The 20445-nt window shown below is 34.6% G+C and overlaps 1 protein-coding gene across 2 annotated transcripts in view; it reads right to left on the reverse strand.

The window, feature by feature from the left end:
- Positions 1-1062: 1062 nt before the first annotated feature.
- Positions 1063-20445, reverse strand: part of LOC128855572 (glutamate dehydrogenase, mitochondrial) — a 28800-nt gene continuing 9417 nt past the window's right edge. The window contains exons 2-7 of one of the 2 annotated variants that reach the window (XM_054090579.1): positions 7313-7747; positions 7070-7227; positions 6843-7004; positions 3464-3668; positions 2622-2660; positions 1063-2015 (exon numbers count right to left, since the gene is read on the reverse strand). In XM_054090579.1, the coding sequence (XP_053946554.1) occupies positions 1744-2015; positions 2622-2660; positions 3464-3668; positions 6843-7004; positions 7070-7227; positions 7313-7747 (1271 nt within the window). In that variant the 3' untranslated portion in view covers positions 1063-1743. The remainder of the gene's footprint in view (positions 2016-2621; positions 2661-3463; positions 3669-6842; positions 7005-7069; positions 7228-7312; positions 7748-20445) is intronic. The other variant, XM_054090580.1, reaches the window with a different exon arrangement.

A 20445-nucleotide genomic window follows, 5' to 3' on the forward strand; every position in this document is an offset into this window, starting at 1 on the left:
TATCTGAATAGGTGAGCGCCAAGACTTCTCTGGGCATTTTATAATCTACATGAGATTAGATTATATCACAATCTACACACCCAATTTTCTTTCTGTTAAACAGCTTTAACAGCTCAATTGTTGTTAGCAGCATCAACTTCTGACTTAGGCACAAATAAAGAGATTGCAGGATGTTAATCTGCAAGATCTTTGGTGGTCATGTGGTAGGTGGGATTTCTTTTGTAGAAACTGCATATCGTCTGTATTTTTTGTCAACAAACGCATGAGAAAAACGAATCATTGTTCTATATTCTTGTTGTTGGAGCAGCATAAATATTCCTCATATATCTATAGAGAATGCTGCTAAAGTGATAGTCTTTGTCCGGATATAAATCCGAGTCGTTCCGCCTGTCGTGGGTTCTATATACATTGGCGGTTATTCTACGGTCGTTTTCTTTGAAAAAACACGCCGATGAATATAGCTCACCATACAATAATTTTATCTGTACTCTATTAAGTAATCTATTTTAGTAGTTTCGAATGCACTTGAATCTCTACAAATTCTGCAATTCTGTTTGTTTACATAACCCTTAACCAAAAATGGACGTTAAAAGAAATAAATCAGCATTAATTTGTTTTTGTTTTGTGCTGTTGTCAGTTGGCTGCAGTTCATGAACCAATTGAACCTTGTAAAGGAGTAAGCTAAAGTCTTTACTTGAAATTTTCCAATTTGTCGTTTGAGAAAGTCTCAATTATAGAAGGATTTGGAGTCGTCAATTTTTTATTTGTTTACCGTTGTAATATCATTAGTTATGAAGTTTGCTTAAATTTCTCTTAGTATTCACAATTCGTCAGTGATTTTGATAAAACAATTTAATAATTTCGGAACGTCACCCTGCGGCACATAAGTCTCATAAGAAATGCTAAGCCATAAAATGCAAATCACTTAAAATTTGTTCATCCCATTAATTCATTTAACGTTGCCACCTCCGCACGAAATATGTTAAACACTTTCTTTGAGATTTTTATGTATAATTTGCTTTTATTTTATATGTAGATTAAAATGTTACAGCGATACAGCTCAATCGTCTACATGTCCCATTCTCTTTCAATTTACAATAAAATGCATTGCTTCACTTTTTAAAACTTAAATTTAAACATCAACACAAGACTATTAAAAAAAAACGGAAGTAAACATGAATTAAGTTTAATACAGCGTCATTGGATGATTCTTAGTTTGTGAAATAAATTACAGCAATTATATTTAACATCAAAATGAAGGGCGTGCCTTTGATTGTGTGTCAATATAACGCCGCTTAGCACCATAAGGTGACAAATGATGTCAATGATATATTGGGAGCGACTCACGTTCACTTTCACACATACTTGGATACCTTTGCAGTACTGTTCACTTTGTGTGCATGTATGTATGTTAATTTCACTTAAGACGAATGGCAGCACGTTGATTTTTTCTATATCCGTTACAAATAATTAAAAGTGAAATATTGTAGTCTGAAATTGATGATTCGAATACCGTTACAAAGAATCACATTGAATAAATTTTATGTTCGTTTTTATAATCGCGAATGCTGTGTCTACTTTTTTTCTTCTTTAAATGGGTGTGTGAATGTGTTTATTATATTTGTTTATTTTGTAATTCAATTAATATTTAAATGGTGTGCCTCCGCTTTTATCTTTTTATTCGACTCGATGCTTAATATTAATTAAGTGATATTGCGTCGCGTCGGTTGAATTTCATAGCGCTTAGAAAGCCAAGCCAGCATCGCGGTATGTAGTGAATATCTTCTCAATGGAATTCACATAGGCGGCGGTTCTCAAATCCAGACCCAAATTATATTTCATGGCGGTCTTCATGATGGCACGCGCCGAACGCTCCATAGTGTAGTCTAAACCGGAGTGTACGATATCCTTCTCAGAGGCACCGGAGATGCGTTTCTGGAATGCTTCGGATGGAGTGACTGGAATACGGCCACCGACACGACCGAAACGACGTTCCAGGGATTCTTGCACAGATTCTGTGTTGGTGAGAGAAAAAGAATGAAAAAGTTCAAAAATTAGTACAAAAGTGTAAATTTTAGTGGCTTGATATTTGATAGGTTTTTAAAACACAAAAGCAAACAATGTATGCGGAATGCAGTGAAAAGAAGTCATATATAGGCTAGGAAAACATGGTTAAATTAAAAAAAAAAAAATTAGTTAATTTTATATATATGTACATATGTAAGCATGTAAGTAGTAATTTTCATGATAAATTAAAAGTGCAAAAATTAGTTAGTTTAAATTTAGGGATTATTTTTTTTTCTTTTGGACAAAACATGCCTATATAAAACAGGTTTGGGGAAAGGGTAGCTAAAGTGTGTATCGTTTTTGGTGTATCAAGCAGTTCTTTTACAAACATACGTAGGTATGTAGTTACATACAAACTAAAGTAGGCACAAACATATTGGATTAAGAGTCTATGTAGTAGTCAAAGGAGCTTGGTAATATTGAAATTTCCGTACTACAAATACTAAAACATTTACAAGTTAGCATATAACAAAAAAAAAAATTGCAAACAGAATAGAGAAAGAGAATGAGCTCGTAATATGAGATGATGCAAAGATTAAAAAGAAGAACTGTACCGTCTAAAACAAATCTTTCAATGGATTGTTGGACTGAGGCTAAAGTCGTAATAGAAGAACGGAAAAAGAAAAACACAAATTACTTATTGATGAAAAGTTGGATAATTTTCTTTAAGATTTTTAGATTCGTTTAAATTAATTCCTGTTTAATATGTGTTATCGGCGCTGTGAAATGAATATTATGGATAGTAAAGTTTATGTGGCGTGACAAATAGCAACTAAATAGAAAGCATTTAAATCAGGAAATTGATGATTTTGAATAGAATTTAGGCAAAGATTTTGGTAAACTTAAATGAATTTAAATTCCACTCTAAGCGTAAAAATCAAATATTATTAATCGGCAAATTGAATGCAAATGGCATTTTACCATTTTTATGATTTTCAAAATTCATATGTTTAATACGCATTCGAGTTTCAACTGTAACCCGTAACATGGAATAAATAATTTATAACATAATAATAAATATAACCTTAAAATTAAATGAACATGGAATTTTGAATAGCATTAACACCTTATTAATATAGATCAATCAATCATAGTGAGTGTGCGCACTGATTTGGAAGGTATAGAGAAAGAAATATACAACAATAATATATGAAAATCAATCAATTTTAATTGAAATTAATGAGAGCAATGCAAAAATGCCGGTCATTACTGCACAAGCATAAGGAGCAATCGTGCACGCACGCTAGCATTGGAAGTAGCCGTATGCCTTGCTCTGTGTGGATGTGTCTTTGTTTTTTTTTTCTTAGTAATGCCGAAGCATAAATATAATTAAAAGGTTCATAAAATGAAAATATTTCAAAAAATAAATGAGAATAACCAGTCACGTGGTACTTACCCAGAAGATGGTAGTTGGATTCACGTTCATATTTGAATGTCAGACGACCGTACGAGACGTGGTTCAAGTTTTTCAGCCATTCGAAGAATGAGACGGTCACACCACCGGCGTTAATGTACAAATCGGGAATGACTAAAATGTTGCGTTCGATCAGAATCTTATCGGCAGCAGGGGTTGTTGGACCGTTGGCGGCCTCGGCAATGATCTAAAAAGCAGAGGGGAAATTTTGTTTTATACAAGTATAGAAATACAATAAACAACACTCCGATTAACGAAACAGAATGTAAAACAGTTTAAGGGGTAGGGGTAGTCAGAATTTTCAAAAAAGCATTTTCTTAAAGTATAATATCTTAAAAATATTGTGTGAAAATTTGAAGTGAGTTATTCAACAATTAACAAAGGGCGCTCGGGCGCTCCGGAGCTCTATAGCAAAACTTTAAATGCGTTTTTCTTTAAACTATGTTTTTTGAACTGATGATCTTCTTCTTCTTAATTGACGCGATAACCGCTTACGCGATTTTGGCCGAGTTTAACAAAGTCGTTTCTTCATGACCCAGCCAGCGGAACGGCTCGATCTTTATTCGATGTCTGAACTGGTGATCACTGTAACTTAACACCGCTTAGTAGATTTCAATAAAATTTATACTGCTTTTGTAAAACATAAAAAACCATGCCTGATAGAAGGATTTTTTTTCAGAACTTCGATTTTTTTAAACAATTGTCGGTTTTTTTCTCGAAAATCTGAAAAATATTTCGGATATAATATATTTCGAAAAAAAATCTTCGATCAGGCACAAGATTATCTTTAATAAAACTAATTTCTCTTGTCCGATTGATTTTAGATGAATCTCCAGGACTTGTGATGATCACCGCAAGAGACATCTGGAGAAACGGGCTCCACACAAACAGCGATAACTTTTACAATTATTAATTTTTGAAATTTTCCTAAAGTCAAGTCGAAACATAGTTTATTAATTATATGTTGTTATTATGTAAAATAAAGCAATTGACTAGCAAATCATCATTTTTTCGGGCCTCTGACTATCCCTAACCCCTTAATTAAAAAAGTTTGGAGTAAAAAAAATATTTACTTACGTAAAATATTAACGAATATTAACTTCTTTAATTTTAAAATATTATTGCCTAATTTTTTGCATCAGCATCTTATATTTTGCGTTTACAAATATTTGATTTTCTTCCAATTGCAATTTAATACTTATACTTTAATGTTAGTAAATATTATATTTACAGCCGTTACTTTTTATTTTATGCGCTCGAATATATTTGCTATGATAACATTCATTGAAAATCATGGTGAAAAGAACTCAGAAAGTATGACCAACAACAAAGCGTTAACCGGCTCTCAGCGAATTTGAAAGAATCAGCCAAGGCGAATTTATTACAGGTGACAGCAAACACATATAAGTAAAACCCTACATGTATTTGTTGTTGCGTTTGGTGCAAGCATCATGTCAAAATCAGCAAGCAAATGTAAACATACGAATGTAAACATACCAATACATACAAACAAAGCATATCATTTTGACGTAAGCCATACCTACGGCGAAAAATTCAGCTGGGTGAATGCTGTCACCTTATTAAATCCACCTTGGAATCAGCCAATTGGCTGCCGTCACCGGTGTTATGCTGGTGTCACTGAGATTGTGTTTGTGATATACGAAAAAATCAACACTGCCTTCACTCATGTTAGTTCGTTGCCATCTGAACACCGACTTATTGGACGAGTGTATGAATGAGCGGGCAGAATTCGGCTGCTGACTACCCGGTGACATGGCTGCCGAAGTTGCTCGCACAATTTTGTTTTTCTACTGGTAATTTATCATCCTTCATTAAAATTAGTTAAGTTAATTACTTAAGAACAATTCGGTAATCGTCCTAAATTTTGTGAACTGTTTTCTGTTTTATATTGAAACTGGTAAGTCAAAAATAAAGTATCTGGAGTATTCTTGCAGCACTTTACATTAGTTGAAACGTTTCAATAATGTCGTTAGGGGAAAAATGCTCTTCGAAAAGCAATCATTGAGTTGCAAAAGACCGGATATCCTGCAGTGCTCTTTCAACACATTTAAACGATTCAAAAACTATGGTTTTTAATGCTTCGAAATATTTTTCTAAGTATAAACAAGCAGACAACGTTCCCATAAAAAATATAGCGCGAAACACTACTAGCCAGATCCAGATGGTCAAAACAGAATTCCAGGAAGCGTACTACTGACATCAATCGAGAAATTTTGAAAGCCATGAAAAGAACAGTTGCGTTCGATTGGCAGCAGCAGGGCTTCACGGCCAATTGACACGGAAGAAGCCATTGGTAACAGCATTGCAACGACAACGCCGAATTGAGCTTGCTCGGGAGGTCATATCCTGGACTCAAAATCAGGATTTTCAACAAAATATTAATGTATACTTCTCTATTTCGCCTGCATTTTTTATGATTTGACTAGTAGTTGCTTCGTTCTTCAATAATTTTCTCAAAGGAATTTCGCTTTGTATTAACATTTATACATGAAGAAAAAAAAAGTTTGTTTTTAGAAAAAAGACCAATACAAATTGAAAAGATTTTAAATTTATAAAAAAAAATATTGAAGTGATTTTATTGAAAAAAGTCTCACATGGAGAGGACTAAGTATCGCTCTTAAGTATTATTCAACGGCTGTATGTATGTACATCAGAAAGTAAATTAAATGCTATTATTTTTATCAAACTAACTGTACTAATCTAATGAAAAATTCTAATAAATAAGTAAAAATAGCCTAGGACACAAATTAGCTTCTAATTCGAAATATGCAAAGTGTTCCAAAGTAAATCGTCTTTTATTAAATGAAAAAGACAGCAAACCCACTTCAATTTGTTTCATATAAACTTGTCCTGATTTATAAAGTCTAAAATGATTTAAAAAAAGTGTTTTAGATCTTCGTTCGAAACGTCTTTTACTTTTTTCTTTGCCCGTACTCAACTAAAATATTTCCTTTCATAGGCATATATATTTTTTTAAGCAGTAAAAGTTGCTTGGTTGCGAAAATACGGAGCAGACAACCAAAATCTGATTTTTAATCAAAAGATCGGTTACAAGTGCCGATATTCTGCTGAAATGTTTAGTTAAAATGACACATTGATTTTGATGCGGATAATTTTGAGATGCTCCATTTCAACTTGATAAAAATTTTGACTGGGCTTTCAAATCTTAATATATATTCATCAAATTTTGGCAGTACTTCAGTGAATAATCTACCTTTTCGAAGCCATTGCTCGCATTCAAAAACTTGTTTTTTTTTTAATCCTGCTTACTTTGGAACACATATATGTCTACTTTCGAGTCTGCATTTTCAAAAGCTCACACTTGAGCAGTTTTTCTCACCTTAGCTTGGATTTTGTGCGCATTCTCGCTGGTGATGACCTTCTCAACAGCAGCAGGCACGAAGATGTCGCAAGGTTCGAACATCAAGTTTTCACCCTCGTAGGCCTTAGCGCCTGGATAACCAACAATAGTGCCGTGTTCGTTCTTATAGTCTTCCAATTCCTATAAAAGAAAGCAATCATTTATTGTTTCCATGTAAAATAATGTATCTGATCTATTATACGAACCTTGGGGTCAATACCCTCAGAATTGTAGATGGAGCCATCGTGCTCAACGATACCGACACAGGTGGCGCCAGCACGTGTCAAGTAACGGCAAGTATGCAGACCGACATTACCGAAACCTTGTACAATGAAAGTCTTGCCACCCCAGCCGGGAGTGGTACCTGCATTGAAAACAATATTTTAGTTATCTATTAATCACAATTAATGCGTGCACATAAATCACAACTTATCCGTGCACATGCTTACCAATCATGCTCATGTAGTTTGCTTCATTGATAAAGTTTTCCAGACCGTGGAAAACACCACGACCTGTCGCTGATACACGCCCATGGATACCGCCCTGGTTGATGGGCTTACCAGTTACACAAGCGTGTGCGTTAATATCTAAATGGCCAATGGTTTTGGCGTATGTATCGGCAATCCATGACATTTCACGTTCTCCAGTACCCATATCTGGGGCTGGTACATCAACACCGGGTCCAATGAAGCCCTTCTTTGCCAATTCAAGGGTAAAACGGCGGGTAATCTTTTCCAATTCATGTTCGGAGTATTCTTTAGGATTTATCTTGAGACCAGCCTTGGCGCCACCGAATGGTACATCGACACAGGCGCACTTGAAAGTCATCAGAGCAGACAGGGCTTTGACTTCATCACGTGAAACATCCAAAGAGAAACGAATACCTATCAAATAAAAATGAGAAAAACGAAAATTATAATAATAATAAGTAAAACATTTATGTATTTATATATATAAATAAATGGTTTTAAGAGAAAAATGAATGCAAGCTGTTATATACACGGTGAAGTCCAAAATAAACAAGACTGGCGTCATAAAAATGTTTTTGATGGCGCCATATTTTGAGTGAGTTACATCCCTAGCTGACTTCCAGTGAAAACTTGGTGACATTCGGTACCAGTGGAAGCGAAGTTATTGCGTCTAAAGTGTCAGTATGTTTGTGTCAGCGGTACAAAAATGAGTTTCGAACAAAGAGCTAATATCAAATTTTATTTTAAAATCGGTAGAATGTTTACCGAAACATTTGAATTGATGAAAAAAGTTTAAGGTGATGCTTGTCTATCTCGTGTCAGAGTTCCTGAGTGGTTTACACGTTTCAGAGATTGTTGAGAGGACATAAATGACAATGACCACACGGGCCGCCCAAAATCAGTAATCACCGAAAACTCCATCGATATTGTTTGTAAATTTATGAAAAATGAACCAAAATCATTGTTGAAATTCATGGAATCGAAGTTGAATATCTCCAAAGCATCGATTTATCGCATTTTAACTGATCATTTGGGCTTACGAGAAAATACGAGAACTTCCTTTAAACTGGCGATGAAACGTGGTGTTACCAATAGTCAAAGTGCCGAATGGAAGGCCCCAGACGAGCCACTACCAAAAAAAAATCGCGTTTGGAGAAGTCAAAAATCAAGTCGATGCTCATTTGTTTTTACGATTCCAAGGGCATTGCCCACTAGGAGATTTTTATCCGATCTAGAACTATTTAAAAATATAAAGGATCTAGCGAAAATTCGTGCTTTATTTCAAAACTGTGTGTGCCGACGAGCGTCTTCCGTTCTGTGGCTACAAAGGCATTGCACCTACAAATAGTACTCTGAAAACTCGGTGCCACTATTGCGAAAGAAACATACTGTCAGCGTCAAAAGAAAGTGTATGCCACATAATGACAATTTTAGATTATTTCTTTTTTTCATTTATTTTATAATTTCAATTATTACTAGGTTGGGAGAAAAAGAAACCCATATTTTCGCGGTAGATGGCTGTATTGATCGATATCTCGTAAAGTATCGATCAAAGAATTTAAAGTTTATCCTCTTTGTGAAGGTGACATTTCACACTAAAAAAATAACGAAGTTGACCGAAATGTTAGTTGTCGTAGCATCGCCCAGGAGCTAAAGATTGACCATAAAACGGGTTTAAACCATTTGCGCAAAGCTGGATTCACAAAGAAGCTCAATGTTGGGGTGACACACCAATTAATACCAAAAAACATGATGAATCGAATTTCCATCTGCGACGACTTGGCCAAACGGAATGAAATCGACCCATTTCATAAGCGAATAGTGACTGGTAATGAGAAATGGGTCACATACGACAATATCGTGCGAAAACGATCGTGGTCAAAGCGTGATGAAGCAGCTCAAACGGTGGCCAAACCAGTACTAACGGTCAGGAATGTTATACTGTGTATTTGGTGGGACTGGAAAGAAATCATTTATTACTCGTATGAGTTGCTTCCGTACGGCCAAATATATACTAAATTCAGATTTATGCTGTCAACAACTCGACCGTTTGAAGCTTGCGATTGATCAGAAACGGTCATCAGGACAACGCAAGGCCACACACGTCTGTAGCGAGTCGCCAAAGCCTCCGGGCGCTTGGTTGGGAAGTTCACCAAATTCACCATTCACCAAATAGTCCGGACCGGGCACCAAGCGATTACCACCTTTTTCTCTCATTGCAAAACTTCCTGAGTGACAAGAAATTGGTATTTAGAGAAGATAGTGAAAATCGATTAGTGGATAATTAGTCGCCAATAAGTGGACCAAGACTTCTATGAGAGAAGCTACCTTTAAAATGCTAACAAATTATGCAACAAAACGGTGCATACTTGACCCAAATCGGATAATCCGATTAGTTTTAAATTTTACGCAAAAATCATGGATTTCTTTTTACCCAAATAATATCGTAATATCCTAAACTCATAATCAGCCAACAAAATCTTGGCAGTATACATATTTATATGTATATATGCAGACCGACATTACCGAAACTTTGCACAGTGAAAGTCTTGCCATCTCAGCCGGTGGTGGTACCTGCATAGAAAACAATATTTTGTTCTATAAATACGAATACATATATATATGTACATATGCCATGTACGAAGCTGTAAACAAACATTATAATTAGAAAAATTTTTTTTTTTTTAATTTTACATTGCATACCAGACATTAATCATATGGTTAAAAATTTACAGCGTGTAAATATACATATACAGATAGTCCTCCTCATATATATAGCTAAATCGACTTCGCTTCGAAATACAAAGTATGGCCTTATACAGAGAAAACGTAATAGCCGCATACGCCTTGTTGGACGGAGTCCAATTAATTTCCTTTATACGTACCTCTGTATGTGAGAACAGCTAGTGGGTCAAACACAAGAATAGTACCTTTGTCAAAAAAAAAAGGGAATTCAAGGTGTCGACGTCAAGTCTTAAGTGAAATAGTTGCAATCAACTGACAGCAGAAAAAAAGTTATAAGCCACAGGTGCCGTGCTCCGATGTAGAAATGCAATGCAGCAGCATGTGACGCTCGGCAACAGCCAGCAGGTAAGTTGCATAATATAATTTACTATATAAGTATATGTATGTATGTATGTATTGTATGCCATGTTACGTTTTATTCGTAAAATTTCTATCGCTATCGCGCGACCGACCGACCAACCGACATATGAATGGGAATATGGAATTTGTGTTGTGAAAAATAATAAGTAATAAAAGTGGAATTTAATTTAGGTTTAACATTTAAAAAAATGGGCGTGATTTTAAACTGATATAAATAATTTTTATGTTAGATCCAAATAAGTTTTGGGGGCAAAATGTGCATAAAGCTTTGACGAGTTTTATTAAATCGTTATCGTTATATTTGTGAAGCTGTGAAACCCGTAAAAATTTAAGAAAATATTAGAATTATTGTAAAAAAAAAAAAATTATTGAATTTTTCGCTTAAGAAAATTTTAATAACAAGAATTTGTTATTATCTTGCTTGAAAATCATTTTTTTTAAGAACTCTTTTTATAACACGGTAATTTTTTCCGGCAAATTAAAAGAGGGGTTTAAATGATATACGCACAGAAATAGCGGGAGGAGCTCGGCCAAACGCTCAAAGGGTGTAACCGCCAAAGCATTGGTCAAAACCCTAGCACCCCTAGTGCATTTTTTGCAATTGCTGATTTTCTGATGAAATAAAAATTGTTTGTATTTTATTTTTCTTTATATTGGGTTAGCAACTAAGTAATTGCGGATTTCACTCATAGATGGTTTCAGTTGAATTTTTAGGTTTGCACATTTGGTTATTTGATAGTTGGCAATTCAGCTGTCAATCTGTAAAAACAGTTTTTTGATCGTAGTTTTCGTTTGGCGTTCGTTGAAAAATGGAAAATCAAAAGGAACATTTTCGTCATATTTTGCTTTTTTATTTCCGCAAAGGCAAAACCGCATCGCAAGCTTATAAAAAGTTATGTACTGTTTATGGTGACGAAGCCTTAAAAGAACGGAAGTGTCAAAATTGGTTTGCCGAATTTCGTTCTGGCGATTTTTCACTCAAAGATGAAAAACTCTCTGGTCGTCCAGTTGAAGTTGATGACGCTCTAATCAAAGCAATAATCGATTCGGATCGTCACAGTACAACACGTGAGAGTGCAGAGAAGCTTCATGTATCACATATGTACATGCATTGAAAATCATTTAAAACAACTCGATGCATGGGTTCCTCACGAACTGAAAAAAAACTCATTTAACGCAACGCATTAACAGCTGCGATTTGCTAAAGAAACGAAATGAAAATTATCAATTTTTAAAACGACTGATAACTGGCAATGAAAAATGGGTGGTTTACAGCAATATCAAGCGGAAAAGATCGTGGAGCAGGCCAGGTGAACCAACTCAAACAATATCAAAAACTGATGTTCATCAAAAGCAGGTTTGATAACAAAAGGGAATACAAAGGAATTGTCTACTTTGAAGTCTTACCACCCAACCGAACGATCAATTCTGATGTCTAAATTGAACAACGAACGAAATTAAACAAGGCAGCCCGAATTGACAAATCGAAAAAGTATTGTATTCTATTAAGACCACACACATCTTTGGCCACTCGGAAAAATTTTTTGGAGCTTGGTTGCGATGTTTTGCAACATCCACCATATAGTCCTGACCTTGCGCCATCTGATTACTTTTTGTTGCGATCTTTACAAAACTCCTTGAATGGTAAAAATTTCAATAATGATGATGATGTCACATCGTACCTGACTCAGTTTTTTATTAATAACAACCAGAAGTTTTATGAACGTGGGAATATGATGCTGCCTGAAAGATGGCAAAAGTTTATTGATCAAAATGGGCAATACATTACAGAATAAAGTTATTTAGTTCCATGAAAAAATTGTCTTTGATTTTCTCAGAAAAAAAATCCGCAATTACTTAGTTGCCAACCCACTATATACACTTTTAATAAAGCAGCATAATTGTGACCAATTTTTTTCTATTTCAAAAGTTTAATATAAAATAGTTCGTAGTAGTCAAAAATTCAATGGACAAACTAAAGCACCCCCTATATTGGTGTAAACAAATACTTTTAGGCATTGAAGACATCAATAACATCTTGTGATATGCCTTCCCATGCTCATTTTACAACTTCAAGCAGTTTGTCCTTGGCCCTACAGATTTTCCTATTTATTTTCCTATTAACGATCTCTCATAAGTTCTCAATGGAGTTGATGTCAGGAGACTGATCTGTCCACTTTAAAACGTCTACACCATTACCACGCAACCAAGTTTTACAATGGTTCGGCGTGTGCATGGACTCATTGACCTGTTGGAACCTCCATCTTAATGGCATCTACTCTTCGGCGTAAGACAGCAACACTTTCTTTTTTTGTTATTGAGTCATAGCGAATATAAGAGTTTTACACGAAATTTCTTGAAGAAACTATGTACCTAATATCAATTTTTTCTCGAGAAAATAGTTGCTTTTTCTTATTTTCAAATTTGTTATAAATTTTTGTGGCATGTGGAATCTATTTTTGACGGCATCGGCTTGAAAATGAACTTTTTTGAACCGTATCGTTACTGGTGATGAAAAATGGGTCCTTTACAATAATCCTGTTCGCAAACGCCAATGGTTAGATAAAGATGAAACACCAGAACCGACCCCTAGAGATGGCCTTCACCCCAAGAAGATTCTCCTGTCTATTTGGTGGGATATGGCCGGTATTGTTTATTATGAACTTCTGGAACCAAACCAGACGATAACTGCTGATTATTATTCCCATCTCTTTTATTAATTTTAAAACCACCTTTAAAAAACGCACGAACTTATGGACTTCTTTTAATTTACACTCATTTGTTTGAAATAAGAAAATCTACTTGCTTTTAATTTGTAGTCTGTGAGACGAATGTTTAGTGACGGAATAACCCTGATTTAAGTTTAGTGATTTAAGGTTAACTTTGAGGACAGCAGCGGTCGATTGAGGCTTATAGCGATAGACCTACGATTTTAGAAAACCCTACAATAAAAAGTTTATGTGGCCAATTCGCATTGCGTTCGCAAGAGGTAACACTACCTTCAAAATCGCCATTTCGTATTAGTGAGAGAATAATAAACCAAACTTTTGACCGACGCCGGTAAAAAAATATGGCTGCCACTGCCAGTCAACAACAGCCCGTCCACAGTAGAAAACCTATATACATACATACATATGTGCATAAGTTTATATGTATATGTACATAGCGTCCCTATACACATATGTACATACTTGCCAAAACAAGAAACTTAATGTGCGTATTTGTATTTTTAATAATTGATTTTGAAAAAAAACAAAAAAAAAACAAAAATTTCGAAATTGATCATTATAGCATAATTTACTTTTTAAACCTTTACAAGATATGGGAAGGCTTTATTTTGCTTCATGTAGATACATACATATAAATGTATATGTTTACCGAAAATCTTCGCATTTTCACACCAAATCTGCTGAGATTGGCGTTTTATTTAACTGAATTGGCAATCTATCCTACAACCTTCGTACTACCAGACGATAACAAATTATATCAATATTATTACGATTTAGGTGCGATAATTCAAAACTGAAAGCAGAAGCAAATCGCAGTATTGCCCACCTGCAAAAAAGCCACCCACTAGATGCCTATTTTAAGATGCTTGCTTACAAAAGTGGAAAACGAAAAGCGAAGCAGATGTGAGAAATCATACAAAGACGAACAAGGTATCATACATTTAAAATTATTTATTTTCCATTTTACATATATACATATGTACACACAGTATGTACAGTATGTATGTACATATAGTATGCACATACGCTTACGTGTGGGGAGCTCACAATCGAGAACTTCTATTTCACGGAGCTAACAAGAAAAACCACAAACAGTACGCAAATAATATTTATTTAAAAAAACAAAACAAAAAAATTCGCATGGCTACTGAAATATTTTTTTGACACTGGCAAAAAGTTCAAATAACAATTCGCCCAAACGTGATTTACCACCATCAGATAGTGACTGCTGATGATCTTTTGGCACCATCGAGAATCATTGTTGCTATGTTCTAGTATTAACAAGAAAATATATACATACATATATAAATACTAACATTACTTTAAACATATATATATTAAATATATATGCATACACATATATATAGTATACTCAGTGAATTATAGTTTAAAGAGGGGCTCGCTTTTTTGGGGGTGTGTATGCGCCTTTTCCCAACCGAAACGGGGAAAAGCTTCGGCTGAGATTGGCAATATCTCAGTGGGACAACGTTGAGTAATCTACATCTAAAAACAAATAAAGACATATTTTGAGAACATAAGTACGTATTTATATAAGTATGTGTGTATGTTCGTATAGACTACTGTGTATAAGTAGTGAGTACTAGAACGCACGTACAGTTGTGCAGATGACGTGCCGTCTGTTGTGGTGCTAAGTTTTGTTAATGAACGAACAAGTTTGGTGGTCAGGTGACAAAGAATATACGAACTTAGAATAGAATTTTTAAACATGCATACGTATGTATGCGCTATTAACGTGTGAATAACGAAGAAAATCCACATACTAGCATATAAATACATATATTTATTTGCTTCAAGATTAGATATCAGGATGCGAAGTTGGAATTGGTACAATTTTAAAGTAAATTACATAGCGTGAATGCTAAACGTTTTATATGTGGCGGCGTGCATACGTACATAAATATATATGTAGTTTGTGTTCAACGTTCAAAATTATTGATGTTTTCAGAACTTTGCTAACAGTCGATACTAGGGAATCAGACGGCATAAAATCTAATTGGACTTGTTGCTATGATAATGACTAGCGTAGTAAAAAAACATAAATAAATAAACATGTTTTTTTTTAATTATCACGTTTTCATAAACGAACTAAAAAGTAGGAAATAAAATTTCCTAGACTCATAGTATTAGTAACGATACCCTTTGAGTAAAAAACTTTAACAATAGTCAATATAAATAATTTATGAGACTTAAAATGAAAATAAGACTTCGGAACATGTGCTTTATATGAAAGGAATTTCTCAACATCATATGGAAAAAATGTTGGCACGTTTTATAAATTGGATGGGCTATGAAACTGCATACCTAGAAGTAGTCTACAGAGTCTGGTTAAAAAGTTCAATGAATTCGATGCTTGGTGACAAGTTTTAGAAATTTTTATGAACTTTGTACAAAGTTTGGAACTCGGATTTATAAAGTTTTTGATTTTAGCTTATTTTCAGTGTTGCTCATGGCGTCGTTAACCGTCCAGTCCTATGTTACTTGAGTTTAATGTTCCATTATTTTTGCGCAAATTTTTAAGACATTTTCTAGGAATTATGTTTTATTTATAAAAACATTTTTGGTTTCGAGATTCGTGCAAGAAGGAAAGTCTTGGGCAAAAAAATATATTAGTGCGCCGTGTTATTTAAAAATCGTGTAAAAAAGACCGTGCAAAAACAGAATTGGATTTAATTAATAATGAAGTTATATTTAATACAGATGCGCTAATCAATAAAGTAAACAGAACACAGCAGCTGATGCTCCCTTAATTTTACTGCACATACAAACAATAAATTATGCGCGCACGCTGGATTAATTGGCGTTACTTATCGAGTTTATTTTAGTTGATTTATTTTCTGATCAATGTGTGTAATGTTTATACTGCGTAGTTAGCAAACTGAAAAAAAGTCAGTAACTTTGAGGGTTTTCGACTATGAAGTATTTTGATGTTGGAGTTAGCTGCAGTGCCCCAAAGTTGAATGTCATATGTCCATATCGGTTTCAAGATAGCTGAGTAAAGTGAGAGCTTACGTTCGCGAGAAACATGATAATTTCGATGTAGTAACCAATATAGGCTTCTGAGATTCATTCCTAGAGACTTCCATTTGTTGAAAGTAGGGGTTTTTCATGTAAGTTTGCTATCAAGATGCATGCCGAGATATAATATTTTGTGACGTTAGTTTGGGAGGTAATTGTATTATTAAGCTTAACGAGTGGGCAAGTTTTTCGATTTAGTATAAAAGTAACTTTTGAGGTTTTATGAGTTATTTTATCAAGTTCTTTCTGTAGTTTTTGGGAGGCTACATTTGGGTCAATTGTGAGTACGGCAGTGTCACCCGCGAACGTTCCAACTATTGTTTCTTTAGAAGCTGGTATTAGCAAGTATAAGAAGGTCACATAAATCTGCCTTGGGGAACACTAGGTAAACGTTCACATAGTTCAGACTGTTCTGCGCCTTGTTTGACAAAAAAATATCGATTTTCGAGGTACCTACGTCTTATTAAATATGTAATAATTCATATCATTCCTTCAATTTATAGAGTAAGCCATCATGAAAACCCGCAGTGCAATATTTTTTTTCTTCAAATGCTTTATGTATGCTGTTTATCAGTCTATGGATTTGTTCGATGGTACTTTTTCCTGAAACCAAATAGGATATTTGGTATTATATTTCGTCCACATGGATGGATATAAGACTTAAACATCGTGGTCGCGTGAAGAGTTTTGAAAAGGGTCGTCAAACATCTGTTGAAGTGAGTGAAATAGTATAAAATCACTATAAAGATGGCAAAAACCAACAAAAAATCAATGAAATAATATAACCATCCCGGCATATTATTGAGCAAAATAAGGCAAAAACTGCACATAACAAGATTTTCAATAGCAATCAATTCTAGATGTATCTTGCGAAGAATACGTGCAAATCCACACACGAAAGTGCTTCAATAATTGATAACTCTGAAACTCCCGCAGAGTCCTAAGAGAAGCTGATTTCCATGGGCATACTGCACTGCCAAATTGATATTTGCAAGACCATACAAATAAGGGTGAGAACATAATTTTTGCTGATGTAAGCAAGTTTTAAATTTTCAGATCAGACGGTAAACTTTTTGTTTGGAGAAAATTCAGCGCAGCATGGTGGGGGACACGTAATGGTTTGGAGATGCACTCCTCTGAAAGAATCGGAAATTTAACTTTTATTGAAAGTAATATGGATTATTAAAAGTAATATGGGTAAAGTGAAGGTTTAGGATCACATAAAAAGATAAACAAAATACGAGTGCTAAACAAGTGCGCGACAATTATGTTGTTATGCACAATGAAACATGCGTCGAAGCAGAATTTAAGCAGATTCAGGGCGCTGAGTTTTGTACTGCAACGAAGAGAGGGAGTCCCAGGCACCTTTAAGCTAAGAATGTTTGGCAAGCTCCCTAAAAAGTATTTGGTTTGGTAAGCCATCTGCCAGAGTAATATGAAAAGCAAAACGTTGATTACCATGGACACTAAATATCAAGAAATTTATTTGAAGGAGTGTTTGCAAAAACTTTTGCTGCTATTCATAAAATAATATAAAAGCTTAGTTCTATTCTGGCCCGATTTAGCAAATTTAGATTGAAAACCTGTGGTCGGTTCTAGAAAAAAAAAAGAGATTCGAAAGTATGGAATTTTGCCCAATATGACTTTGAAAAGGCGTTAAAAGCGGAATGGCAAACAACAATTTCTTCTGAATATACTAAAAAGTTGTTCTAGCAGCTTAAACATTCGTCATGGCCCCAGCTGGAGTGACAGTCCTTGGCCGGATATAAAATCGGGTCGTTCCGACTTTATACTGTATACTAAAAAGTCGGTGAAATCGGTTCCAAAGAGGCTCCTAGATGTTTTTTGCAAAAGGGGATAGTACCTTAAAGTTTTCCATATTAGTTATAAGCAACGTTTTTTTGACGTGATAACGTCTTATAATTCGATTTAACAGGCTGCACGCACGAAAAAATGTGTCGTTACCTTGCTCATATGTAGTTACCTTGCTCATTAGTGTTACCTTGCTCATATTAGTGTTACCTTGCTCATTAGTGTTACCTTGCCCATATGTAGTTACCTTGCTCATTAGTGTTACCTTGCTCTTTAGTGTTACCTTGCTCATATGTAGTTACCTTGCTCATTAGTGTTACCTTGCTCATTAGTGTTACCTTGCTCTTTAGTGTTACCTTGCTCTTTAGTGTTACCTTGCTCATTAGTGTTACCTTGCTCATTGCCGTTACCTTGCTCATTGCATTGAATGAACTGCAAGCGAAAGGGCGGAACGAACGACAAAGCAAACAGAGCAAACGAACGGCAACGTTCGACATCTTGCTCTCTCCTACTTAAGTGAGCGTATATATGTATGTATATGCGCATATGTACATATATAAATTCACGTATTTGTATTTGCATATGCCTTCTTACTGATTATTATTAATTTGATTCACTTGAAGAATTTAAAATAAAACCAAGTTTGTTAATAATACCTGTTTTAATGTTATAATTATTAATTTTTTTATTATATATGAAGGAAAAAATGTATGGTAATATAATATTTACCATATACCTTATAAGATATGTTGTCTATACTAATATTATAAAGAGGAAAACTTTGTTTGTTTGTAATGAATAGGCTCAAAACTACTGGACCGATTTTAAAAATTATTTCACCATTCGAAAGCTACATCATCCACGAGTAACATGGATTATATTTTATTTTGGAAATAGGGCTCGAGATATAGGTCAAAACGTGGACCCAGGTAACCTTCGGATGTGTATGTACAATATGGGTATCAAATGGAAGCTGTTGGTGAATGCTTTAGTCCAGAGTATTTTTCATGCTGCTCCGTGACTAGGGTCTCGAGATAGAGACCAAAACGTGGACCCTAGAATGTGTTTGTACAATATGGATATCAAATTGAAGCTGTTGGTGAATGCTTTAGTACAGAGTATTTTTCATGCCGCTCCGTGACTGGGGTCTCGAGATATAGGTCAAAACGTGGACCCGGGTAACCTTTGGTTGTGTATGTACAATATGGGTATCAAATGAAAGCTGTTGATAAGTGCTTTAATACGGGGTAGTTTTCATACCTATTGATGACTAGGGTCTCGAAATATATGCCAAAACGTGGACCCGCCGTGTCTTTGAACCGAATTAAACCAAACTTACACACATTGTTAAGTAGGTATTGAAGATGATTTCCGTATAGTTTGAATATCTATTGGTAGATAGGGTCCCAAGATATAGGTCAAAACGTGGACCCGGGTAACCTTCGGACGTGTATGTACAATATGGGTATCAAATGAAAGCTGTTGGTGAATGCTTTAGTACAGAGTATTTTTCATGCCGCTCCGTGACTGGGGTCTCGAGATATAGGTCAAAACGTGGACCCGGGTAACCTTTGGTTGTGTATGTACAATATGGGTATCAAATGAAAGCTGTTGATAAGTGCTTTAATACGGGGTAATTTGTTATGTTATGTTATGTTATGTAATGTAATGTAATGTAATGTAATGTTATGTAATGTAATGTAATGTAATGTAATGTAATGTTATGTTATGTTATGTTATGTTATGTTGTGTTGTGTTGTGTTGTGTTGTGTTGTGTTATGTTATGTTATGTTATGTTATGTTATGTTAAAGTATATTATGTTATGTTAATGTTAACTCATTCTCTATATCCATACAAAATATCTATCAAACAAATAAAATTAAAATTTTCTTTTGAAAATGCAACCATTCAATCAGTATTTTCTTATGACGTTATCACGTTAAACTATCGTCAGTAAACCGACTTTACAGACAACCTCTTTTTTTTTACAGCATCAGTTTAGCAGAGGGTTGCCTTTTAACTTTTTGTTATGTTTTTGTACATAAAATACTTTATATTGCGAATATTCAAAATGATTTTCAAAAATTTGTTTTTGTTTTTTCGTTAAGCTCAATATGAGGTTTAAAAGTTGTCCGCATGGTGGAGATCAAGCGTACAGTCTTTGTGATTCTACGCGACACTTATCAGCGTTGGTGCGTCAAACCCTGAAGCTTCATTTTTATTTAAAATTTATATGACTAGATTTTGATAAAAGTTTGCACACTTAACCTTGAAGATTAGATAAACACATTGTATATGTATACAGGTGTGGTCAATGCTGGGTATGAAGCAAGGGCTTTTGAATTAATTAATTTAAATGGTCTTAGTGCTTTTAATAATAAGCAGAAAAGCTCCCTCGCTAAAATCGTTTACTCGATTCTGTTTACTGT

This window comes from Anastrepha ludens, chromosome 2, assembly GCF_028408465.1.
Source record: "Anastrepha ludens isolate Willacy chromosome 2, idAnaLude1.1, whole genome shotgun sequence".
NCBI lineage: Eukaryota > Metazoa > Arthropoda > Insecta > Diptera > Tephritidae > Anastrepha > Anastrepha ludens.